The sequence below is a fragment of the Furipterus horrens genome, unplaced genomic scaffold, assembly GCF_987537825.1.
Source record: "Furipterus horrens unplaced genomic scaffold, mFurHor1.1.pri manual_scaffold_7, whole genome shotgun sequence".
NCBI lineage: Eukaryota > Metazoa > Chordata > Mammalia > Chiroptera > Furipteridae > Furipterus > Furipterus horrens.
Genome location: NW_028327177.1, coordinates 136,358,800 through 136,385,965, shown reverse-complemented (window position 1 = coordinate 136,385,965; position 27,166 = coordinate 136,358,800). Strand labels below are relative to the sequence as shown.

At 40.0% G+C, this 27,166-nt stretch overlaps 2 protein-coding genes across 2 annotated transcripts in view; both read right to left on the bottom strand.

The window, feature by feature from the left end:
- Positions 1 to 17,012, bottom strand: part of NKTR (natural killer cell triggering receptor) — a 42,022-nt gene extending 25,010 nt beyond the window's left edge. The window contains exons 1-6 of the mRNA XM_090284578.1: positions 16,913 to 17,012; positions 16,660 to 16,740; positions 5,665 to 5,739; positions 4,042 to 4,149; positions 3,519 to 3,563; positions 1,703 to 1,790 (exon numbers count right to left, since the gene is read on the bottom strand). Coding sequence (XP_090140704.1) covers positions 1,703 to 1,790; positions 3,519 to 3,563; positions 4,042 to 4,149; positions 5,665 to 5,739; positions 16,660 to 16,717 — 374 coding nt within the window. The 5' untranslated portion in view covers positions 16,718 to 16,740; positions 16,913 to 17,012. The remainder of the gene's footprint in view (positions 1 to 1,702; positions 1,791 to 3,518; positions 3,564 to 4,041; positions 4,150 to 5,664; positions 5,740 to 16,659; positions 16,741 to 16,912) is intronic.
- A 6,931-nt stretch (positions 17,013 to 23,943) lies between these two features.
- Positions 23,944 to 27,058, bottom strand: SS18L2 (SS18 like 2). The gene is made up of 3 exons (XM_090283054.1): positions 26,856 to 27,058; positions 26,534 to 26,610; positions 23,944 to 24,216 (listed from the first exon to the last, which is right to left on the bottom strand). The coding sequence occupies exons 1-3, from the start codon at positions 26,922 to 26,924 to the stop codon at positions 24,108 to 24,110; spliced, it is 255 nt and encodes an 84-aa protein (XP_090139180.1). The 5' UTR covers positions 26,925 to 27,058; the 3' UTR covers positions 23,944 to 24,107.
- Positions 27,059 to 27,166: the final 108 nt, after the last annotated feature.

Sequence of the window (27,166 nt, the reverse complement as noted above, 5' to 3'; positions counted from 1 at the left end):
CAATTTTCTTTTAATCACGGGTTCACAGTTATTTGAATGCCATCTACAGTTAATTATGAAAACAAGCTTAAAATATTTCATCTTAACTTACTGAAGTTAAAATTTTCATTTGGCATTCCTTGTCAAAAACAGTAGTCTGATGTAAAATTAAGTAATGGCCTTAATTTTATTTTGACACTAAATATTCCTAGGAAAGGCTTAAGCAAGTACTAAATAACACAGAAACAAGACACTAAATTTTCTGAAGGGAGAATCTCACATACTGGGTTTAATTAATGTATGTAGGTGTACCAGCTTTAAACGCTAACACTTCGTAAACAAGCTAATCAGTAAGTAACAATGGGAAGAAGCTGCTGCTATCTGATAAGTCAAATTTTACATGTACTGATATAAAAAAGGGAAATCTAAAAGAAACTTTAGAGCCCTCAGATGCTAGCTTCTTGACCAATGAATCATTAGTTTATCATGTTTAGTTCAGATAAGCTTAAAAATGGAAATGAGAACTGAATCATAGAGAAAACAGCTTCCATGTATTTACCATATAAGAAGTTTTTCAGAATATTTCCCACCACTTTTCTTTTGGCCCCAAAGGAGGTTAAGAATAGAAAAATATAAAGAAATATAATAACTAATATTCTCTGCTTAAGGTCTTCCTTTTTTACTGTACAACTCCAAGTATTATCATTTTCTCTCAGCTTTCCATTTTTAGGACATTCTTAGGAACAGAACGCCCCTTATCTGAACTTTATCAGATCATGTTGAAAATCTATTTTTCATCAAATTAAAAATGTGCAATTTATTATATACGAACTCCTTTAAAGACAGGGAAGCGCCATTCAGAAAGATGACCCCCAATAAAACTTTTTCTGATAAACCGTGAATAAAATATTTCTCCAATATACGTAGCACAACTATAGAGATTTACTCACAATCTAAAACATTAAACTTCAAGCTAGACAGTTATCTATCACATTTTACATCATGAGATTATAGTAAAAATAGGTTTTGGAGTAGCTATAGTTCAGAATAAAATTAAAAGTATGCCAAAGGTCTTTCAGACAAGAAATAAGTTATTAAGGTTTAGGTTGTGCATGCATGTATATATAAAGGTGTTTGTTTTTTAAAGAGCAAATTTAGCATGCTTAAGTTTCCTGAGTGAAAAATCTCATAACTTTTGGTAGAAATGACAACATTGGGTTAAATTATGCATAGAGATCTCACACGGTTTGAGTTTTTTAAAATACTGGCTTTACAGCAAATCACTTATTTCCAAACAATATCAGGAAATAATGGTATCTCTCTCAAACTGGCTCAGAGACACAGAAGGAGGAAAAGCAACTATATAAGGGCACGTCTAGTTCCCTTAAATGTTCATCAATAGTTGCTGTTCCAATCTAGCTTTGGTAAACTCAGCCCCCAAATTAGTTAAAGAGTCAAAGCCCATGTCTTTTTGTAAGATGACAATCTACTTTGAAAATAATGTACACCTTCAAGTTACGTCTTTGAAGCATCATTCTTCAAATCCAGGATAAATGCTGAACACAGAAATGGCTGCTAGAGCGTACCAGTGACTGCAACATCAGAAATTAAAAATAAAATCCAAGTTCAGAGTTCTAGCATTAAATTTGGTTTAACTATATCATCTTTCTTATGAACAGCGCTTCACTGTTGAAAAACTCATCTCTGAATTATGCCTACTCACATGAAAAACTGGGAACCATTGGTATGTTTCCCTCGGTTTGCCATTGATAAAAGGAACGCTCTGTCATGTTTGAGAATAAAGTTTTCATCTGTTTGAAGAAAACACAAATTCGTCAGTCCCCAGTTATAAGCCGCTTTTAAAGTGTAATGCTCACAGAAATAAATAGAAAGCAAAGGATGAAATTCCTCTTCTGGTCAGTACAGATACTTGACTGAATATTTAGAAAAAAGTTTCAACTAATCAAATAACAGAAGCATAAAAAGACCAAAAAATACTACTTAAAGCCTTGAGGAAAAGAATATGTATTTAATACTTTATGCAAACAGCCTTAGAACAGTCACTTTTAGTAGTAATACACTTTGGCTAAATATGTAAACTATAACTTTCAGGGAAGACTGAAAAAGAAATTTAATGGAAGAAACCCCTTCTATTTAGTAAAGCTCATTTCCTCCAAATTATACTGCCTAACGTACTCACATGGGAGAAACTTAATAATCCTGATGTGCTTAATTTCTATATGGTAAATTCAGTATTCACTGAACTGAAGCTAGACTATGAGAGCAAAAACCAAAAAATTACATATAAATTAAGTTGTAGAGACACGCCTAAATTAAATTATGTGGATTCCTTCTAATCAACAGGATCACAAAATCATCTAAGGAAGAAAGTCCTGTAAAAACAGCTTACATGGCGAAATACAATTTTAAAATGCACAGGTATTTGCCACAGGGAACCACATTAAAGTGGTCTACCAGCTTTAATTTCATAGCTACATGCTAACAGAACCAGCCAAAAGCTGTTTCTTACTAGTTTAAAGAAAAAACTGTCACAAAGATAACTTAAGAGATGATTTTAATTCCAGCAGATATATCATGAGAATTTAAATTTGCTTTTAACAGTCATACAACAAATCTTTCTTTAGAACAAACAGAAACATAGAAAACTTTAAAAAATGATTACCTTGGGAACAGGCTTCTGAAAAAGAGTAGTAATCCATTTTCCCCCAAAAGAAATATAAAAGACTATTATAACACTGAAGCTATCATGACATTAAAATCTAGTAATATTGGATCCCATTATAAATCTCTGCAACTGACTTTTCTAAGGCTTTTTGGGACAAGTGCAATAGTTAGATTTATGCAAATGCTACTACTATAGGAATAATACACAATCATATAGTTCTAGTGTACGAAAGAAAATATACAAACCTTGGAGAAGAAAGAAATACCAACTTTTATTCAAAGAAATGGCTTGGTTTAGGGGAAAAAAAGGAAACAACTAGATTCCTTTCCCTGATGTGGAACTAATAGCCCATCAGGAAAAGAAAAAAGATACAGATGTATAAAATAGTATAAAGAATTTTCCAAGTCTTCAAGCAATATTGCAATCCAGCCACAACCTGACCCAGACTGTCCATAAATTTATTAGGAAGGGTGCAAGGGAACAGAATTGGAGTTTGTGTTACTGAGCTTCGTTCTCTTACCTTTTCATTTTGCAAAAGACCACATTCTCTATAAACAAAAGAATATGTTGACAGTTTTAGGCAGGAAGATAGGAGTTTTCATGTATATAGTTGCCTAACCTCCATGCTGAAAGTCATGTTTAACCATAACGTTAGCTTTAATTAATCTTGTCAATTAAGTTATATATTACAATATAATTTATCCCCAAGTTCATGCAAATAAAGTATTTTCATGCAGCATTAGTTTCATGCAAAAAGTGAACTATAAGTAAACCTCTTCTCATTAAAAGTACATGATCAAACTTGCTTTAATATCAGAACTGAAACAAGAGACCATAAAATATTAAGGCTTACCTTTAAAATAGCCACCATAAATTGATTCTCCACCTTTTCCATTACCTGAAAATAACAAGTTACATTAAACTATAATGAAAATTAAAACATATTAATACATATAAATTACTTTTTATGGTTTTAATTTGAAGGAGATAACTCCTTGTACTTCAGATAATCAAAATTCTAACAAAACTCATCCTATTACAATAAACACTATTAAATTAATTATCTCCTTAATCCATTTATCTCAAATAGTAATCACACCAATAAAATTCTAGAAGAATAAATACAATAAGACAGTGCTTTGGCATTCATCATAAGGTAATTCCCCAAATAGCTGTGTTATTGAAATTGCATAAAAACCAAATACCTTGGTATTTTGCTTTTTCATACGTTCTTAATCTACAATTATTCACCCAACAACTATTCAATGACCACATCATATTTACATTATACTGTAAATGACAATATTTACAATTAAATAATGAGTACTTTAAAAACTGATAGATGGAATTATTAGGAGTATAACTTTTAGCTCTACCTTCACTGAAGTCCCCACCCTGAATCATAAAGTTTTTAACCACACGATGGAATGTAGAACCTTTGTAACATAACTTCTTCCCAGTTGTTTTCCCAAGGCCTTTCTCCCCTGGAAAAAGAGAGAAAAAGGAGAAATGAAGTTCAGCTGTACAAACACCCTTCCATGGAAAGTACCACCCAATTACTCCTTTGTCAAATCACTCCTGTATGGTACTAAAATACAAGAGGTATACAGTGTGACAACTTAAAACACACACACACACATACACATCCCCAAATAAATAATACAAAGCAGTATTTAAATGTTAAATTAAGCCCTGGCTGGTGTGGCTCAGTGGACTGAGCGCTGGCCTGGGAACAGAGAGGTCACCAGTACAACTCCCAGTCAGAGCACATGCCTGGGCTGCAGGACAGGTGCCCAACTGGGGGTTTGCAAGAGGAAACTGATCAAGGTGTCTCTCACACATTGATATTTCTCCCTCTCTTCCCCTCTCTCTCTAAAAAAAAAAAAAAAAAAGGTAAATTAAAATAAAAGAAAGGAAGAGAGAACTTTAAAAAAAAATTTTTTTTTTAATTTTAATTGTGTGGTATAGATAGACTCTATATGCTACAACAGAAAGGACAGATAAGAAATTGTTATCATTCCAAAAAAAGAAGGTAATCAGGGAATTGGTGCAAAGATTATATATGCACACATGAATACCCAAGTATGGATTTTAAAAATTTAATTTGTGCCCTGGCTGACATGGCCCAGTGGATAGAGCAGTGGCCTGTGAACCAAAGGGCTGCCGGTACAATTCCCAGTCAGGGCACATGTCTGGGTGGCAGGCCAGATCCCAGTTGGGGGTGCATGAGAGGCAACCACATATTGATGTTTCTCTCCCTCTCTTTTAAAATAAATAAATAATCTTTAAAAAAAATTAATTTGTTATTTGTAAGGTAACATTATAGATGTTCACCTCTCCATTTTTCTACATTTAAAAAATATTAACCCGATTTTATATAACAAAGAATAACTTATCTTTTGCCCCTCTATCTTTCAATCCTAAATTTGTGAAATCAGGATTGCTAAATTTGTTCAGAGTACTGAAACTTTTAAAATTCTACCAAATCAGTTTTGAAAATGCTATTATTTTATAAGCTACAATGTATACAGAAGACTTTATTACACACAGCAGTATTTTAGTTTTCATTTTTAAGACCATTTCTTTCTTCTCTCTTCCCTTAAAAATAAAAAACAAAATGCTTCCCCGATTTCACATAGGTGAAAACATTTTTTATTTGTGAAACTCATCTCACAGACCACTATTATTTTTTAAAGATTTTATTTATTTATTTTTAGACACGGGGAGGGAGGGAGGAGAGGAAGGGAAACATCGATGCCAGAGAAAAACACCGATCAGCTGCCTCTCGTACGTGTCAGGAGGACCAAACCCACAACCCAAGCATGTGCCCTGCCTAGGAATCTAACCGGCAGCCCCTGGCTTTGCAGGACGACACCCAACTGAGTCACACCCGTCAGGGCTCAAGGCCCTTCCCTTTTTAAGGAAAACATCTACTCTGTTAAGCAAGGAAGAACTGTAAGCCATGACTTCCCACTGGAAATGAGTAATGATTCATTTACCTGAGCATAGGCAAAGGAAGTTTTTGCACGTTTTTGGACATATGTCTGAGAAGAGCTGAAACATAATGCGACCAACTGAAATAAAACACATAAGAAAAAAGGTAATCGGGTTGATTAAATATAACACATTTATATGAGAGGAATACACTAGATACACAGACTTCACAAACTGAAAAGTCCATTTTTGTAATTCATTTTAATTTTTAAAACAGATTTAATAGGAAAGAATTTAACTGGGCAATACCAACTAACAAGAACTCCACTCTATTTGTTAGGATTAGAATTCACATGCAGTCCAAGTGGTTTCAGCCCTAAAAGAGCAGGATTTTAAGTGTCTTTTACAGGGGCCTTATGTTATTGGGTCCCTCGTAGGACAGACCCTTACCGGAACTACTCATCTGCTTTCAGAACACACGCAGAAACGGGTGTCTAGTCTGTGCCTGACCCTCTCCAGGGGAGAGAGCACACCACGCCCGAGCACAGCCATTCGGGCCGGTGCTGCTAGAAGAAGTCCTGGCCTCTACGTTCAGCTCTCTCCCTTCACACAAGAGCCATTTAGAGACAACTTCCTGAACTGCTACCCACAACTAAACTCACAGAAAAGAGAATAGGTTATCGGTCCTTTAAAAAAACACACATCTGCAATAAACAGGAAATGAGAAGGAGCAAGTCTGTAAATTCGATTATCCATGCCATAGAGAAACCCTTCACAAACTTTCTGGTCTCAGGACTCATATAAACTCTTAAAATCATTGCCCCTTTAAAACGTGGGTTATATTTATTGTTACTTACTGTCTTATAAATTAAAAGTCACACATTTTAAAACACAAGAATACACAAGCACATGTTCCATCAGCTGTCAGAGTGGTGACATCATTGCATGTTGCCTCCTGAGTTAATCAACTCTGCTGATGCCTCTTTGGAAACTAATGCTCCTTTGAACAAATGAATAAGATCTCAAGAATATCTGTTATTCAACACTTCTTATAATTTAGTGGGATTTAATAATCTTGTAGAATCAGTCATCACTGTCAGTATTATCTTTTATATATACTAAGATTTCTTCCAAAGACTTACTGGTTTGCCAATAAATACGCTGCTCTATAAGGGTAAGACGAAAATCTAAAACTGGTTACTGTAAGCATTAGTATGGTGTTTTTAAGGTAAAAAATACATGGCTAACGACAAAAATAACAGAGTAAGAACGGCTTCTGACCTTAATCCCAACATGCAGATCCTTGAAAATAACTAAGACGGGGAACAACACTAAGATTAATCAGTTCCTATCAACCCATTTTAAACGTTGGCTACAGACAGGAAAAGCCCAGACAAGATTGTCATGCTGTGATCCTGATTTGGCCACCAGGTGGCGGGAATAAAATCAACAAGTACCCAGACTCTAGATAAAATCAACATCCCCTTTCAATATTACTGTTCCTACTTCTCAGACACAGCTGTGCTGGAATTGCAGGTGCAGTGGTGAGAAAGGAGATATACATTATGGACATAAAAGATACAGGAGTTTTAAAAATGAGCACTAGTTGGAAAAATATTGTAGGTGATATCAGGCCCTTTACTCAAACATTATTTACTGATATCCCCCCTCTGACTCAAGCTGTCCCAACAGTATGTGAGACTCTTGGGGAGCTCAAGTCTTAGCTGGAAGCGACAGACACAAAGTGTGACAGTGTGATGAGCCACCAGTGGTACAAACGAGGAACACGTACATCCACCTGGCCTGACTGATACATGCGAAGGCAGGGCGCGACAGCAATCACGTCTGTTCTACTCACCTCTCTGTCCCCACTGATTTGCACAGTGCTCGGTACAGAATACTTGAATAATAATAGCAATATAAGCACTTCAAACAAAATTATACAAAGATAGAGATTAACATAATATAAATGAAGGAATAACTAAATACACAGATCAAAAGTATTCGTTATGTACCTGCGGAAGTTATTATAAGGGGAACAACATCAAGACATAGCTTAATAACATATCTTCATTTTCAGATATAAAAAGGAAAAGATTCGTTCAATCATCCAGGCACAATTGTTACTCACAGAAAAAAAGAAATCACAGTATACATACAACTAACAAGAAAGAGTTGAGTTGGTAAGAGAAGTACGTACATTTCCTGCTATTTCAGACTTTGCTTAAAGTAGATGGAAGAAGAAATACGGGTTTAGGAATACATAAAAGATAATCACCTACAGAATTAAAAATGTATTAAGCGTCTTTCGAATTACTGCTGGAGCAACTCACGTAAAAGGAAGTAGTAAGAGAACATAAATAAGATGTAAGAGAAGGTAAGAGAAGACCTAAACAGCTCTATAATTATTTAGGCACCTAAAACTTTTCCCACGTCATTCAACACCCAACTAAAGGTATCCTGAAGATAGTACAGGTAAAAGCTCAAAAGAGAACTTATTTATTGGCTCATGTACTTAGTTGACAAGGATGTTGGCACAGATCAGAGAACTGAGAAGCTGTAAGAACCAGGATGTTGGAGAATGAGGCCGGATCTTAGAGGTGCCAAGTCTCACAAGGCAAAAAGTACTATCATCCTTCTTTGTCCCAATCAATGCCTACAGTCCTAAGTATTTTCGTTAATGCATAAGGCCAAGATAAATTAATCACTCAACTCAGGATGATAAAAAAGCAACAAACCTAAGAAAAATATAAAGAAGGTAAAAGCAGAAATAAATTTTAAAAAAGAAAGATATTAGACTTGATAAATAAATCCCAAAGCTGCCACTGTATAATGGATGAGAGAAAAACTTAGGCTAGAGCCAATTGCTAGCTAGCTCTGTGATCTTGGATCAGTCTGTTCCCTACTCTGAGTCTTCTGTTAAGTGGGTTTAAATCCTACATCACAATGTTTTGTGGGTGAAGACACCTTGCAAATATATGGTTTATTATCAGAGCCAAGATTATTACCCCTGGTTTCCAACACATTCTGCTATTAATAATGTGACTTGTCGAAGGCCACCTGTGTGAAAACGGGCAGAGGGAGAACCAGAGCCCAGCTGCGGTGCCTCATCCCATGCTCTTTCCAATCCGCTTGGCTGCCTTCCCAGGTTCTACTGAGCCTGACTCTCCCTTGCCCCAAACACATCGCCCAGAGAGGCGCTCTCATCGAGCAGTTAAGAAAGCAGCCTTGCTGCGTGATCTCAGGTCAAGTATGAAAATGAACCTTCCCAAAGGTGACAGCATTCTTAAAGAGGATACTTACCTATCTCAATGCAACAGAACTGCAGGTGAGCATGTAACAGAAAGATGGAAACCTTCAGGCTCTCTGGGAAAGAGGGTTACCTGGGGACAGAGGCTGGCTACCCTGGCGTCATTCCCGCTTTTCGGTCTCCTTTTACTCCTGGAATCAGATTTCTGAGAAAGCATCAAGCTTTTCAGGGAGTGATTACAGGTATGCAAGACACGGAAGGCAGAGACAGAGCGGGCGCAGCACTGTGCACCAGGCTTGGTTTGTCTCTTCGGGCCATTTTCAATCTGATAGTGTCACTGCAGTTCTGTGATGAAAAGGTCAGTGTTTATTTCCCCTGTCATTTTATTTTTCCATGAGTTTATATTCAATATTACTTTGTATTAGTTTTAAGTGTACAGCACAGTGGTTAGAAAATTACATACTTTACGAAGTGTCCCCTCCGATATTTCTAGTACCTGCCTAACACCACACAGCTGTCACATCACTGACTACATTCCCTGTGCTGTACCTTACGTCCCTGTGACGGGTTTGTAACTAACCATCTGTATTCTCAATCCCTTCACTATTTTCACCCAGAAAATGTCAGGGTCTTTGCATTAACTATTTTACCTAAAAGGACCCCTTCCTGCAGCTTAATTTAGGAACATAACTCTTCCCTTTTCCTATTGGGAACCCAACCTGCATACAAAGCCCCTCTACTCACACATTACTTAGTTAAGAATCAGGAGCCAGTGGTTTGTGCTGAGTGTAAGGGTTGGATGCAGGAACAGGGTTTCACTGTATGACAACCTACTTAAGGCTCTTGGAACACAGTGGGACTAAAATCAAGCAACTAGCACAGTAAGGCAGCCACAGCCAGGGGCTTTGAATGTAATTTTTGAGATAATCTTGAAATCATTCCTTAGTTTTAGATAATTCTGTCAGTACCCAAGTCTTGCCCCTTCCAGCCTGTGCTTTCTTCTGCCTATCTAAAGAAATCTTTTTAGTTCCCATCTGCTTTTTATTCCCAGGAAGAGAAGTGTTTGCTAAATACCTGACCATCTGTGGAAGTGCGTTATCTATGAAGAACTCAGGCTAAACCATATACACTCGGGAAAACCTTTAGACTCTCCAGAGCCAGAGATGAAGTGATTCATGTGCCAATCAGAACGGAAAGGACTCATACTGGACAGCTAGTTCATGCCACCAATGTCATCATTCCCTTTGCAACGCCACAAAGGTGTCACAATAACAGAAAGTACAGGGACTCACACAGGGTAGGTGGTGACAATCAGACAAGCAGCAGCCATCTTACGTTCAAGACAGAAAAATCTCTGTGTATTTCGCTTGAGCTTTGAAGCAGAGAAAGGGAAAGGAAAGGGAGGTGCTAGGAAGTGAACTTTCTCTTGATAAAAGTCCCTGTAAAAATCCATATGAGTTTGCCTTCAAAGACCATCCAACTGGGACTGGTATTATTAATGGGATTCTCCAGGCCAAATTTTGAAAAAAAGGAAAAGGGGGAGCAAGGGGGGGTGGGAGGCAGGAATCCCAAGCCCTCTTGCTTACAGAATCCTGAAACGCCTTTTTCCTAAAATGTGAAAAAGCTAAGCCTACAAAGGTCTGTCTGCATAATCCCCGTATATGAAAGCCCCTCATACTGATTCAGTGCTAGTGCTTGTGCCCACGCAGTAAGTAAAGCAACTGTAAAAACACATGTCAGCACGTACGCATAACCCACAGACACAGACAACAGTGTGGTGGTGGCCTGAGGGAAGCGGGGCGGGGACTGGAGGGGAGCGGGGCACACTGGGAGAAATGGGGACATCTGTAATAGCGTAAACAATAAAGCAAAGCCCTGGCTGGTGTGGCTCACTGGACTGAGCACTGGCCTGTGAACCAAAGGGTCGCCGGTTCGATTCCCAGTCAGGGCAGATGCCTGGGTTGCGGGCCAGGTCCCCAGCTGGGGGATGCGCAAGAGGTAACCACACATTGCTGTTTCACTCCCTTTCTTCCCCTTTCTCTAAAAATAAATAAATAAAATCTTTAAAAATTTTTTAAAAATAACGTAAAAATAAGTAACAAATGTGCTACTGTGCTTTTTACAAATACAGTCTGCTCTACCATAACATGACAGAATTTAAAGAAACACTGCATTTCAAAATCACATATAAGAACAACTGTTTCCATAGGAAAATAGGAGTTGGGGGACAAGGGAATTTCAGACTGCAGTAAGAATGATATTTTTCCTTTTAGGAATATTAATAATAAAGGCATATTGTTAGCTATAAGGTATGCTATAAAACGTAAACATTACTGAGAAAATCCTACAACTGATCACACTTCACTTGGGCCTCTTTTCCCAGCACTGTCATGAGCATAATTCTTTCAAATTACTGTCAGGACAGACAAGGATAAATCAGAATAGCAGTGCTGATTAAGTGTCCTTCCCTCCCACCCCACTAGCTCCCCACCTTGTTATCTGATCATGTTATAACACAGACAGTAGTCTGCCTAATTAAAATTGTGCTCCTTAATTAACCCATCCCATTAGAATAAATTCGTGTTACAAAAACACAATCTGTATGTAAGACAGGCAGTTGTAGTATATAATTACTCTTCCCAACAACCTTATTATGCAGGCACTATTACACTGCAGTCCTATATAACTTATGAGTACATAAAAAGGGGAGAAATTACTAAACAGTGCAGACACTCCTCATGCATGAGTCTATGATCCAGGGTGAGCCTGAGCTGGGAGATACAGCCCTCCTGTTTCCTCAGTACAAACCAGGCCCCTCACCCTCTCAAAGCATGAGCTACCTTGAGTGTGAGACTAAAATTTACAGGGTAGTTTTGAATATAAGCAAACTTTGCCATACTCCTATCTTCAGAGTCACATTTACAAAGAGGACAAGCGGCTGGTCCAAGGTCACAAGTAGCACTCAAACATGTGTCTGCCCCTACTTTAAACACATTTCTTGGTATCACTTCCAAATTCTTTACAATGCTTAGTAAGGATACATTTTCAAAACAGTGTTTTGGGTCCATGTGAATCTTAAGCAGTAAGGTAAGAATACCCATTTCAACTATATCCCCATTTAAAAACAAGATTTTATTTATTTATTTTTAGAGAGGGGAAGGGAGAGAGGAAGAGAAGGAAAGAAACATCAGTGTGTGGTTCCCTCTCACACACCCCCAACTGGGGGCCTGGCCCACAACCCAGGCACGTGTTTTGACGGGGAATCAAACCAGCGACCCTTTGGTTCGCAGGCTGGTGCTCAAACCACTGAGCCACACCAGCCAGGGCTATATCCCCATTTTTATCTATTTTGATAAACTGTCAGGGTTTTATGATATTGCTCTAAGGTCCACATAAAGAAAAATTCCAGAGTCAAGCATTCACCCTGGTTTTCACTTTCGAAACCAACTTTAAGTCTCTGACAATTACAAAATAAGTAATGTTCTGAAACTTCTTGATCAGAACCAGGAAAACCTCACAAGGAAAAAGATAACCAAAGACAGCAACTCCATGATGATACAGATGTTGGAATTATTAGACAAAGCCTTTAAAGCAGGTATTACAACCATACTCCACTAAGGAAAGACAAACACTAGTAAAAATAAATGGAAAATAGGAAGTTTCAAGCAAACCAAAACAAATTTTAATGGAAAAATATAATGAAAATTAAAAATTCACTGGGTGAGCTAACCAGCAGAATGGAGATGACCAAGGAAAAAGACAGTGAACCTGAAGACCAATTAATGGAAATTATCCAATATGAAAAACGGGGAGGAAAAAAAGATTGAAACAAATGAAATAGAGCCTAATGGGTCTATAGGGTGACATCAAAATATCTGATATCTGTGTCGTCAAAGACCAAGAAAGAGAGACTAGAGAGTATTGGAGAGAAAACATACTTGAAGAAATGAAAGCTGAAAAATTCCTAAATTTGGCAAAAGACAGGTGCAGATTCAAGAAGATCAGCAAACCCCAAAGGAGAATAAACAAAAAGAAATTCACATTTGACACAGCACAACTGAACTGCTGAAATCTAAAGACAAAGTAAAAAAATCCTGAAAGCAAGACAAGGACCCATTACACACAGGAGAACAGCAGCCTGAATGACTATGGATATCCTATCGGAAACGATAAAGCCCAGAAGGCAATGGAACATTTTTCAAGTGCTAAAAGAAAAGAAGTACCAACCTAAATTCTGTATCTAGAGAAAATATCTTTCAAGAAAAATGGCAAAATAAAATTTTCAGGTGAAGGAAAAAAGAGAATGTGATCTGCTTTAAAAAAAAAAATGCTTCACACATTCTTTAGCCCTGGTCAGGGCTTAGCTGGTTGGAGCATCCCCCGGGGACACCAAAAGGTTGTACTTTTGATTCCCAGTCAGGGTGCATATGGGAGGCAACCAATCAATGTCTCTCTCTCACAAAAAACAAACACCATCCTTCAGGTAGAAGGGAAATGACACCAGAGGAAACTCGGAACTATAAGAGCGAACAAGTAACAACAGAAAGGGTAAATACAGTATGTGGGTAAATATGAGTATTTTCTTCCTTTTAAGCTCTTTCAAGTATGTGTGATGTTTGAAGGCACAAGGTTTCAATGTCTGTCGATATAATACATATGACAAATACAGCAGAAGGTGAAAAGTTATATGGTGGGATGTTTTCAACATTTCATTTAAATTAAGTAGAATAGTAATTCCAAGTGCACTACAAAAGCCTAGTATGTGTGGTAATCTCTTGAATAACTACCAAAATACTATAGAAATAGCATTAAAAATTCAGTAAAAAATTTAAAATACTAAAAAATGTTCAAATAATCCAAAAGACAATAAAACAGAATGAAAAGTGGAAGCAAAAACAAGTATTGAATAGACAAACCTAAATTTAATATAATAATTATCTTAAATTTAAAGTCAAAATATACCAATTAAAAAAGAGATTGTGAGAATAGATTAAAAACAAAACCTATTTGCTTATTATCTACAAGGAACCCACTTTAAATATAATGCTATAAATAGAACAAGTAGATAAGAAAATTTGCCAGGATACAGAAGAATTTAACAATACTTAGCCAAATGGATTTAATTGATATTTATAGACCACTCTATACAAGAACAGCAGAATACACATTCTATTCAAGTGCAGACAGAAATTTCACCAAAGTAAAACATGAAAAACCACAATAAATATAAAATAACTGAAATCATAACTGTTATGTCTTTGATTATAATGGAATTAAACTAGAAACCATTAACAAAGACAACTGCAAAATATTCAAGTACCTGGAAATTAAAACATTTCTAAATCATTCATGAGTCAAAGACTAAGTCTCAAGGAAAATTAGAAAATATTTTGAACTGAAATAAAATGAACAATATAACAAAACAGTGGGGTACACAAAATGTTTGGGGTCCATAGAGGGAACTTTATGAAAAGTAAATGCTTATACCAGAAAAGAAAGGTCTCAAATCAACCATACAAATTTCCACAAGAAACTAGAACTAGAACAAAATAAATCCAAAACAAGCATTGTAAAGGAAATTAAGAGCAGAAATCAATGAAATTGAAAACAGAAAATAGGGGAAAAATATCAATGAAACCAAAATTTGGTTCTTTGAAATGATAACAAAACTGATAAATCTCTAGCCAAACTAACCAAGGAAAAAGACAAACAGCACAAATTATCAATAGCAGGAATGAAGGAGGAACTATCACTATAGATCCCAGATATTCAATGAAGGGACTATGTCAAACAATTCTATGCCCATAAAGTTGATAACTTAGACAAAATGGACAGACTTCTTAAAAAACACAAACTACCAAAACTCACTCAAGGAGAAATAGTGTGAAGAGTTCTTTAACTATTAAATAAATAAAAATCTTAGTTTAAAACCTTCTCAGAAACATTTCTAAGGAACAGTCCTGGAATTATTTCTAAAAGGAACAATCTTATTGGATTTACAGAAAAAAACTCATTTATAAAGACTTTTCCTCTTTTGATACATACTTGTCCGCCTTTGGTGACTTTATGGCTCAAAAGTCTCACTTGACCGATACAAAATTACACCTTTCCTCTAATAGCAACAAAAAAACATACCGTGCAGTATTCAACTCAACTTTTATCCACACTTCTTGATCTCATAATGTGGACACTATGGCCACTCTTGAAAGACCTTTGCTTATCAAACTAAATCAAAAATACTACTTTGTACTTCTATTGAATGAATTAACTATACAAGAGCTCAAGAGTATTAACTGAATAGTACTCAAACCCAAACATAGTAACGGTTAAATCCCACAAAGCAGGGTCCTTCAAACGACTGAAGTGATCCTTAAAAGCTGTGCAAAAATCAAGTATCTACTATTTAGACAATTTACTGAAAAATGCTAGATGAGTAATATGAACTTGCCAATTTTACCAACCCAGTGTAAGTGTTCCCTGTTTCATAGATGATTCAGTCTTCGCCAAGAGTGTCACATGCTTCTACCAGGACGGCATTATAATAAATTACCTTGGATGCTGGAGACTGAAGTTCATTCAACATTTACCAAACATACTCCCGAGATTTTTCACAACAAAGGTTATTTACAAATCTAGGCTATGAACATGTACCAGAAAAGAAGTAATGTACATGACTACAGAACCTTTATTTTACTTCTACTTTTCAAGAGTCTATTTTTAATTCTTAAAAAAACATAAGCATAAGCCCCGTTGTCTCCCGCTTTGATTTACTATAAATACCAAGGCCTACAGCCATTTCCTGCCACTCTTCCCTCCCCTAACACAGCCGCCCTGGGCTTTCGGAGGTTCCTTAAGCAGCTCCGGCCTGACACACTTCGGGACCTCTGTATTAGCTGTCCCCTCGCCCAGGAATGCTCTTCTCAAAGATATCCACATGGCTCGCCTCATCTGCTTAAATGTCACCTCCTCAAAATGGCCTTTTCTGACCAACTTATTAAACTAGTATAAGCCACTGTATTTCTTCGCCCTGGTTCATCGTCTGTCTTCCCCCAATAGCCTACAAACGGGGCCTTTGTTTTCTTCATCGCTCTATCCCCGCCGTCTAGAACAGAAGGAGGCTCTCAGTAAGAATCCGACCAAGAAGGTGCACAAAGACTGTATACACGCCTTCAATGAAAAGTTGTTACAGATTCTAAAAAAAAAGCCAAGGAAACAGTTTGAAACCCTGCACGCTCTGCTACTCAGAATGAAACAACCACCCTTTAGAAGAAAATATTTTATTTTCAGCAAGATAGGCAGACAAAACATTAACGCTAAGTGCATGCGTGTCTCAAGGCGGTCGGTACAGAATGCTCTGGTTTATCACAGACGACTGCCCCGGGTCATTTTCCCGCGACACAAATTCCGGCTAAAGATACTTAAGGAATACCAGCGGCCAAGTTGACCTATTAATGATAATCAAGTATAAGGAAATACAGAATGCTGGAAGTGTTTGCCACCTAGACACTGAAAGAAAAAAAAATCCTCAAAGGATTGCACCTCTTTTCTTGGAGCCAGGAATGGTATGAACGCTCAGTCTGGGGGTGCAGGGGGGCATGGAGTTTGGGAGAACGAGACCCGGACTCCGAGTTCAGTGGGAGTGGTGTACCCGAGCCACCCTCCTATCTATAGATTCTGGCTCAGGAGAAACGGGGTGTTGACTGTGCCTACCCGCTCCCCAAAAGGCTTGGGGAGAGTTGACGAGGGTAGACCCCTCCCCTTCCCCAAGGCAAGCCCGGGCCCCAGCAGGGCTCCCCAGTCTCCGGCTCACCCGGCTCCCGGTTGATCTCGATGTCGAAGTGGCACTGCGGCCGGTCCTGCGCCCCCATCGCTACCGAGGCGACGGCAAGAGCTATGAGAGAGGGGAAGGAAAGCGGTCAGGTCGGGAGCCGGGCGGAGCCCAAGCCTCGGTCGCCTCGCGCCTCCGTGTCGCGACAGCGCGGGAGGGTGAGACGGGGCCCTCTCCCGCCCCGGGCCTTCCAGCTCCCATACTGCACGCACACACATGCGGGCGAGCTCTTCACCTGGCTGACCTCCAGCCTGAGCAGCTCCCCGTGCACAGAACAGAAAACGCGGCCACACCGGCAGGAGCCCAACGCCGATAACCGACCCCCACCCCCTTCCCCGGGCCCGGCCTCCCGGTGCCACGCTAAACCCCGCGAGAGTCAGGACAAATATCGCGAGAACACAATCTCCAAGAGGCTCTTTAACCGAAAGGAAACGCACGTGGGCGTGTCTGAGAGCTCTAGCGAAGCCTCCAGTCTGGCGCTCCTATAACTAAGCTGGTCCTTTTTTTTGTCCCGCCCCTCTCTCTTCATCATTGTAGTCAGTGGCCCAATCTGGGAGCCCTGGATGCGCCTGCGCTTTGTACTTTCTCTTGTCCCCCACCTTTAAGGGCCTTGAGTTTCCGCGCATCTCCAGATATCGCGAGGCTTCTCTGTTGACAGCTGCGAGCCAGTTGTGTGAATTAAGTCGTTGAGGTTTGAGTAAGCCCACATGGCTTTTGGCCTGTTTTCTTTTTCGCAAGAATTCACTTCAAAGACCTTTTAGGCTGAGATGCGTGTTCGTTCCGCTGTGGCACCAGCGTCACTGGGATAGTTTGTGTTCATGGCAATTTTACATTTTTCATGAGTCAGTTCAAGTCCTTTGCCCATTTTCAAATCGGGTTCTTCGTCCCGTTGAATACGAAAGTTCTGAATGCAGATGTTTGTAACGTAGATGATACATGTATGTTCTGATTCCAAATCTTTTTGTTGATATATGATATTGCGAATATTTTCTCCCAGTCCGGGCCTTGTCTTTTGGTTGTTTTGATGGTGGCTATGCAAAGCAGTTTTTAATTTGAAGTCATTCGATCGATTTTTTTTTCTTTGATTTCGCTGGAGTTGTTTCTTTATCTGTAAAATAAGCAGGATGAAATACCTTCTAAGTGCTCTCCTTGTTCAAAAGTTTTTTATTCTGTCCATGAGTTGAAGTTATATTTCAGATGATTTGAAGGTAAGGTATGCTATTTGGTCTGTGATTAAGGTGAATAAACTGCTATGACAAGGCAGGTCTAGCATCCACCAATAGGACTGATACCTTCTTCATCCTCAATATCGGTAAAAAATTGGCTAAACCCAGGTTAGTTTGGCTGTGATTACCAGGAAAGAGAATCCTTAGTAGGAATTTTCTGGTAATAATTCTGGGTATTTAGCCTGAGAGTGGGATCACAGCAGCAGCTGGAACTTGAATGGATAGGACTTTGACAAAACTAATTAGGAATGCGAGTGGGGAAACTTGGATGAAATAGTTTTCTAGAAAACAGAAATCACCGTATTTGACTCAAAAGAAATAGAAGGTCTGAGTAAACCGGTAACCACTGGAGAAATTGCATTAGTAATCCCAAGTCTCCCTGCTAACAACTGGGTAAGACGTTCTGACACAGCCAAATGGAAAGCTTTATGATGGTCTAGATTTTAGATGAAACCGAGGAAATATATTTAGTTTTGCTAGATGTGATAATGCAATGTTGGTTATGGAAGAAAATGTCTTTGGTTTTTTTAGAGATGCATACTGAAGTATGTAAGGATGAAAACACATGATGTCTCTGTGATTTGCTTTAAAATACTTCATCAAAGGAAAAAAAATTCTAAAATAGAATAAGGAGTAAATCGTGTGGAAAAATTTTATAACTGTTGCATCTAAGTGATAGGTATAGGGCAACTTTTGAACTATGTTCTCTACTTTTGTATATCGTTGAAATTATTCATAATAAAATCATTAAAACCATGGTCTTCCTTTCCAAAAAACTCAAGCTCCTAATTGTTTCATAGGCAAATTTTACCAGAGCCTTAAGGATCAACAATCCCTTTCTCAATCAGAATATTTCAGAAAATAAGAGAGAGCTACCTAAATTATTTTTTGAGACCAAGAACAGACAAATTCAAGACAAGATACTTATAGACCAATCTCATTATAAATATGAACTTAAAATCCAAATAAAATATTAGAAAAGGCAGTTTATCAGTTTTTAAACTCCAAAATACTCATGAGCTAATTGGCTTTAAATCAGGAATGCAAAGATGGTTCAACATCAGAAAACCTATTACTATAATTTACTATATTAACAGATTAAAGGAAGGACACTCGATTACCTCAGTGGTGTATTGGTTATCAATTTATTGCCTCTCAGCTCCTTCAGTATATCCTCTGTAATGCACAATTCAGCTTCAAGCAGGGATTCCTGCTCCAACCTCTTCCCAAAGTAACTTACATTTTTATAACTTAGAGAAGGGGAGAAAGAGGTGAACAAAAGGAGAGAAAGGAATCCAGTGAGAAGGTACATACACAATTCTACCTTATTTGCTTATACTGTTTTGAAAAAATAAAATGATATTTTAGGTCTTAAATGAGAAATTGTGCAGAAGTGAATTAATATTATAAGCCCGAGGCTGCTATCTTTAGAAAGGCCTGCTTACAAGGTTGGCCTTGAGTGGAATCTGGGGACTTGAAGGGTAATCATTTTCCTAAATTTACAGAATATTTTCATTATATGATTAGAGTGTCTCACTATGCCTAAACTATTTGTGTAAACAATATGGTTTATACTGAACACCTGCTTTCCTTTGGGGAATCTGGAATTTAGGCATGTGCTAGGCAGAAGATGCATATATGACCAGCCTCTAATAAAAACTGTGGGCACTGAGACTGTAATGAACATCCCTGGTTGACAGCATTGCTTGCATGTTGTCACAGTTCATCCCTGGCTGTGGCTGAATTAAGCTTGTCCCTTATGACTGCACTGGGAGAGGGAAGTTTGAACCTAATTTCCTGTGGGCTTTACCCCATGTGTCTTTTCCCTTTGCTGATATTACTTTGCATGCTTTTGCTAATAAACCATAGCTGTGGGTAAAACTAAGTGCTTAGCCCTGTGAGTCTTTCTGGCCAATCATCAAACCTGGAGGGAATCTTGGGACCTGCAATGCAAAAATAAATATTACCAGAATTTGATAACGAAATCTATCCATATTGAAAATTTGGAAACACATATTTTGAAATCCTGTATTGTGTGTGTGTGTGTGTGTGTAAAATTAGTAGACCATTTTATGCAGTAAATAAAAATGTTTATTTTGCTAGAATAATGTCCACGTGTTAGTCAAGATCAGATTGGCTTTCTTCTGGTGGAGCAGGGAACTTGGCCATGGTATCTTCAAGCATGTATCTCTCTAGCCTGGCAATCTGAAGGGAAAGCATTTTCCTGCCAGCACCAGTGAGCAAAATCCTGGGGAGAGATTCCGATTGGCTGGATGAGGTTCATATGCCCAGCTCTTGATGGCCTGGGCAATGGGCAGATATGATTGATCTGCTTAGGGTGGAGCCAATCACGCGGAGAAAGGCGTGGGGGTGTGGCAGCACACAGGTGACCACTGGGGCAATGGCTTCCAGCTAAGGAATCCCCTTCATTGTGGATACCACGCCCATCTTTTGGCCTTTTAGGTAAGTGTCTTTCTTTTGCCACTAACTTGGTTTAAAGCATGGCTGTGTCTTCGTAAATGTCTGCTGCTTCGGTCTCTTTAGGGGGTAGTTTGGATCCCATCAAACTCATATGAAAAGCCCACTACAACAGACGCTTCCTGTCAGATAGCATCCTTATTCATTTTTTGTTGATCCTACTCATTTGTTTCAGTCTCTCTAGATTCTGTTTTGCGTCCCTGGCTCTAATACCAGCTTTTGCAAGTATCTATAGATTGGGTTTTGGTAAAAAAAATATTTTCTTCTGCCCTGGTGCTGACAGAAGCTATGTTTGCTGTGCCAGTCCGTCCGGGTCTTCCCACTAGAAGTAAGGCATTAGACAGCTGGTATCTTGGCTGTTTTCCCCAGAAGACTCTGAGACAGTGATGTGAGTGCAAGTTGCTACTTAGGAAGTGATCCCAGGAAACTATTGATATTTGGGGAGCGGCGAAGTGAAGCAAAGGAGGTAGCCAATCAAGTATGTGCTGTTAAGCCAGTTACCACAGCGCGTGATGAGAGTTTAATTCTGCTGGGGAGCTCTGGCCACTGATATAGAAGAGGCATCTCAGAATTGTTCTCCATCTCCTGAGAGTCATTAGTTGAGAGCTGCTCCCAGGGTGATGTCATGCTCTGGTCCTTCTGGCCTGCTATACCTGGGAAAAGCAGACTTCCAGTTTTAGGAAAAAGTCCTCAGACTAGAGATACAGATACGGACTGTTGGGAATCAGTTGGAACCCAAAAAGTTCAGTGAAGTTGGGGTCAAGTTCAAGTAATGAGAGTGGGATGTTGATAGCTTCTGCTCCAAGTGGCAAATTTTGTTTGAAGACAAAGGAGTGCTCAGAAATTAAAAAGCATACTCTTTCTATGATATAGAAGCATTTGACAATGTCCACATGGAGTTCCTGCAGCCTCAACATCTGGTCCTGCACGGTGCCCTGGTCCGTGCCCGGGTATGAGTCTCCTTTATCTTGCCAGGCTTATTAGGAGCCCCTTGAAAGCAGGGCCTAGGGCCTCTCCTCCTCTGTTTGCCTCATTGTGGGCCCAGCACAGTCCTGGTCAAACGAGGACTCACGTTATAATTGAATCCATGACCACATAGTTGCACACTGTTCTATAAATGGACTCAAGAGAGGACAAAAAAAAAAAAAAACAGTTGGAATGAAGTGTCTCTTGCTTCTGCCTGCACTAATGATCACATATCAGGTTTCTTGTTATTCATATCTCAGTTGCAATTTACTTTGGTCATCCCTGATTCCATAAAGTAGCTGCCCGCTCTCTAGAGCATTCCGTTGTAATTCTCTGCAGAGCACTTATTAACCATGTGAAGCTTTCCTTGATTATTTATGCTTTATTGTCTGTCTCCCCTATAAATAGACTACTTATACTGTATTGTCTTCTTTATACTAGAATAAAGTTTCCGTAAGAGCAGGGACAATGTATGGCTTCTTCTGTGCTGTACCTTCAGCACATGCTAGTTAATAAATATTGTTGAACGAACAAATGAGTGAATGATGACAGAAATCAAAACAAATCCCCCTTGGATCCTAGACTCTTATTGAAGACTGAGGAAGAGAATGTCCCAGGGATTGAAGAGAACATCTAGATTCTAGGGGATTCTGTAGGATTTTTATTGGGAACAGATTAACTAAGAATTGCTTTTATTAAAATGAAATCAAAAAATACATGAGGTAGAGTAACAATAAAATGAAGGTACTATATACCCCACTCAAGAAATATACACAGATCATCTTCACTAATGAGTTTACTATTGCAAAGGCTCAAGGTCACGTGAGAAAGCACTGCCCATCATGTCCTCCCTAGACATGTTGTTACTTGGAGTCCTCAAAGGTCAGACTGGGATGTTAAGGAGCTTCATGAGAAAGTGAAAAAACAGCTTAACGTTTTGTGAAATAAACTCAGCTTTAAAAAAAAAAATGTATTGATTTGGGAGAAATGATGACCTGTTGTTTCACTCATCCATGTACTCATTGGTGATTCCTGTATGCGCTCCAACTGGGGATCGAACCTGCAACCTTGGCATATCCTGATGATGCTCCACGCTACTTGGCCAGGACTGCATTCTACTTTATTCCATCTCCTCTGACACCTGGGTCCCACTTGGCCAGAAAGGTGGCTTGTTAGTTTAGTGGGAGCTAGCTCCCCTGCAGGAACCCTCCAACCAGTGTCTCTCAAGTGGACACTTCTGAGACATTCTGCATGCTTCTCCAAGGTCCCAACAGAAATGAACCCCTACTAATGTGATTGAGAGTTGGGCACACGCACTGTAAACCCTGTGTTAGTGCTGATATGTTATCTGAGGGCTCTGGCCCTTTCTAGGCCTTCTCAAGTCTGGGAGGTGGTCTGTTCTTTGCTCCCTCACCCATTCTGCCAGAGCAGACCCCCTCCCAAACCAATGTGTAAATCTTGTTTGGATCCTGATTCAAATCAACCAAAAGACATTTTGTGATAATTAAGGAAAACTGAACATCAACAGGGTCCAGGATACACTACTCCAAAATATGGCACCTTGGCATATTATTTTAAGCGGAAGGAACTTGAGAAATGGCAGATCCTGGAAGAGCTCCCTGACCTCCCCTGAAGGCCTCCCTATACCCAAAGCAGCATCCTTATCTCTGAAAACTGTGGGACACAGAAAATTTGAACAAAGAGGCCTGTTTCCCCCCGTTCACTACGCGTAGCTCATACCCCTTTGTCCTACTTTCCACTCTTATCAAACCTAGTAAAAAATGCTCAGGTTTAAATGCTTCTTTGGGTCTTCATTTCCCTATGAAGTCTCTCATGTCATGTAGAACATTTATTAAATAAATGTGTATGCTTTTCTTTTTAAAGATTTTATTTATCTTTAAGAGAGGGGAAGGAAGGGAGGAGGGGAGAGAAACATCCATTGGTTGCCTCTTGCACAGCCCCAATTGGGATGCAGCCCGCAACCCAGCCATGTGCCCCGACCAGGAATTGAATTGGGGACTTTCCACTTTGCAGAATGATGCTCAGTGGAGCCACGTCGCCCCATCGTTCAGGGCTTGTATGCTTTTCTTTCGTTAATTTGTCATTTGTTATGGAGCCCCAGCTGAGAGCTTTAAAAGAATGGAAGAAGAAAAGATATTTGTCCTCTCCTATAACATCATCTATTATTAGATGATATTAGATAATTAGGATTACTATTCATTTTGTGAGCAATGATAATGGTGGTGTTACATATATTTTTAAGTTTCTACAATTTTCCTGAAAAGGGAAATGGAAGACTTATTACATGAAAATTTCTATACCTCCCTATTAGTCTTTCATGGAAAGGCAGGCTTTATTGAAAAGCAACCAGAAAAGAGCAGTCAGGGGGTCCACAACTAAGGGGCAGAAAGGGGAACACAGTTACACGTTCAGCTGGCAGGGTCTCAGTCAGGAGTTTTCACCAGTTCCTGCTGATCAAAAAGCACCTGCTCAGTTTCCTCTTCAGGCTGAAACTAAAAAGGTAGACTTGAAGGTGCCCGTGATATCTTTGTTATCCAAACACACCTATTTCAGGAAAGAAAACACCTGGAGGCAATTTAATCGGGGGAATCTGCTTAATTATTAAAAATAAATTATTTACATTGAAATACAGTTAATTTAGTAGCTTTCTTTACACTTTCACACTTCATGTTTTCAGCAACTGAGTTGGTCAAGATCTTGTTTCCATTTCATAGGAAATGTATTACGTTCAACTGCTCCTCACAACAGCCGGCTGGAAGATTCTTCCATTACTTTTGAAGTACTGGTTGGGTTGGCATCTGCAATGGTAGCCAAATAAATGAGATTTCTATGTAACACATGCTGGTACCTATGGGTGAAAAACAGGCAAAAATTAGTTTTGTTTTTACTGAATATGAACAAACAAATGCAAAAGAATTTACCTACTCTAGTGGAATAGCTCATCCACTGACTGGATGATTCAGTACTATTAACCTTCTTGTTTAACACATTCAAGGAAAATATATCCAGAATTTTACCTTTTCTCACTTATTGCCATAGCTACCTCCCTGAACCAAGGCTCTATCGCTTCTGGCTTAGACTATGGTATTGGACCAGTCTCCTAACTAGTCCCCCTGCTCTTCCCTTGTACCCCTGTTCTCCACATGAGCAGCCTGAGTGATCACTGTACAATTTAAGATCATGTCATACGTCTAATACCTTCCAAAGGCTCCCATCTTATTCTGAGTAAAGCCCAGCCCTTCTCATGGCCTACAAAGCCCTACATGATCGGGGCCTCTAGTTACCTCTCTGATCTCATCTCCTACCACTTTCCCCTTGGTCACCAAGTTCTGGCTCCAGTAGACTCCTTGCTGTCTCTTAAAAGTTATCCAGCACGCTCCAGCCTGGGGGCTTTTCCACCTCATACTCTGCCTCACTGCCCCTGGCTGGTTTGGCTCAGTGGATTGAGCGTCGGCCTGCGAGCTAAGTGTCGCTGGTTCGATCTTCCAGTCAGGGCACATCAGAGAAGGAAAACTCTGACTCCAAAAAACCTCCGCTGCCTTGCGGCATACCTCTTCAGGGGAAAGGCTAAGGGAGTAAACCCCGACAGAAAATCCGGAGCCGGAGTCCCTAAGGCGGTTTGACGTTGTAGTCAACACCGGCAACTCCTGCGGCGCACCTGAAGCCAAGCTGTATCGACTCCGTCTTTCCCTTGGACCCTTCAGCTGCGAAGAGAGGGGGGGTCTGCTGCATGGGCAACAGCAGACCCTCCATATCACCCTGCCCAGGCTCTGTAGCTTCAGCTCCACTGGAGAGGACACTCCAGCGTCATCGCAAGATGTCGATTCAACACGGGAGGAGACAGATACCGTGTCACTCCCGAGTCGGACTGCACAGCCATTCTCGGCGGTGCAGATAGACTCTTAAGAAGCTACACCATCGTCTCTCGAGACGAACGGCTGCCGACGACTCTGCCTCACACACCTTACCCCAAATGTTTACTCAAATGTCACATCAGAGAGACCCTGTATAAAACAGCACACTTATCCTATTTTATTCTTTTTCGAAGTTAATAGCACGTGCCTAATTATATGATTTCCTCCCTCTTGATTCCAGCGTCTGGAAGGTAAACTCCATACCAGCAGAGCTGCTGTTTGGTACTGATTCCTCAGTAGCTGAAACGGTGCCTGGTACCCAGTAGTAGTTATAAAATATCTGAACTTAAAGCAGGGATGAAATACTTCCGTGTGAGCTTCCTATAGCTGCGCTTCTCAATCAGGAAGTAGACAGAACTCCCTACGCAAGAAGAAAAGTCCAACTAGAGGGCAGGAATCATGGCTTGTGTAATGTGAAAAAGCCCACTAGGAGATTTTGATAACTTCTTTACCCATAGGTTGAGAATCACTGCACCAAATGGAAAATTTTGCAACTATTTTCCATACGGAAAAGTGAGTGTTTACTATGAACTGTAAAAATGCAAATTACCAAATGCCAGAGTCAAATGTAAAAACTTCCGCAAAGTGGCTATCTCCACTATTCCACTGAGCTGCTCAGTGAGGGATTGGAGGTGATTCTTAGGGGGTGGGAAAAGCATGGCTTTCTGAAACATAAGTAACAATGAAAGAATACATTCTTCTATAATAAATGGGGCATAGTTCCTGGACTACATTTAGAAAACAGACTATTTTCTCTCATTTTGGTGTACGACTAGAGCACATTAAATTACTGTGCAGAATTTACCTCTGGCTTAACTTGGAACTCTTTCATTGGTCTTTGTGTATTACAAAGGAATACACACAAACGGAGGGAACTTAGCGACCAAATGGTCTGACTCCCCCAACTTCACAGAAGAAGGATGAGCCAGGGATCCATAAGAAAACAGCCACCACTCCCATCTCCTCAGACTAGTTTCCCTCGTGCTTCCCTCCCATCCCCGTTGTCATCAGCTGACATGGCTTCACGTGAAGGTTTTGCAATGAACATAATTCAAGTTTTGAAAAGGGTGCCACATCTGACTTCAGGCTTCACAATGTACCGTCCCATGGTCTTGGGCAGGTGAGCAACGTCTCTGATCCTCATCTGCAAACAATCACCCCAGACCACTACTAGTTCAGGACAGCTGCTGTATCTCCTCCATACTGGCTTCCCCTCCACTCACAAATCAGGGGAGGGAATTAGGAACTTACTGGACGCACTCATTTGCCCGGCCTTTGTTCTGATACTCCACGATACAGCGGATCAGCTGGTCGTTCTCCTCCAGGAGCTGAAAAATCAGAGAAAGGGTCAATGCCACATGACGTCAAGACGTTAAGTAACCTGCCCAAGGTGTCACAGCCCAATGCCAGGCTGTCCTGCCCTGGCGCCTTTGTTGACTCCTTGCCCCTAAGAGTCAGCGCCCCTCGGTACAATATCAGCCGGGGCACTGCCCACTCCAGGAAGCCTTCAGCACCCGCAGCCCTTCGGTTCTCCTCTAAGAAACCCCTCCGATCCGTTCGCGTTAGCACTCACCCGCTGGATGGTCTCCTGATTGACTTGCGCCTTGCCTCTCAGCCAGTCTGGTACGAAGGCCACCGACATTGCGGGAAGCCAGGTTGGAACCCGGTCTCAGTTCCCGAGATCCGGGACGACAGCCAACCAGCAACCCCAGATACACTGCGGCTGCAGCAGAGACTTTCAATGGGTGCGGGCTTACGCTCTCCACGTTGATTGGGTCCTCCCGCTTAGAAGGCGGGAAGCGGCGGAACGTCGCTTGTGATTGGACACGCACAGGGAAGCTCCGCGCCTCTCTCGGGCCCCGCCCCTGGGATTCCGGAATTGCT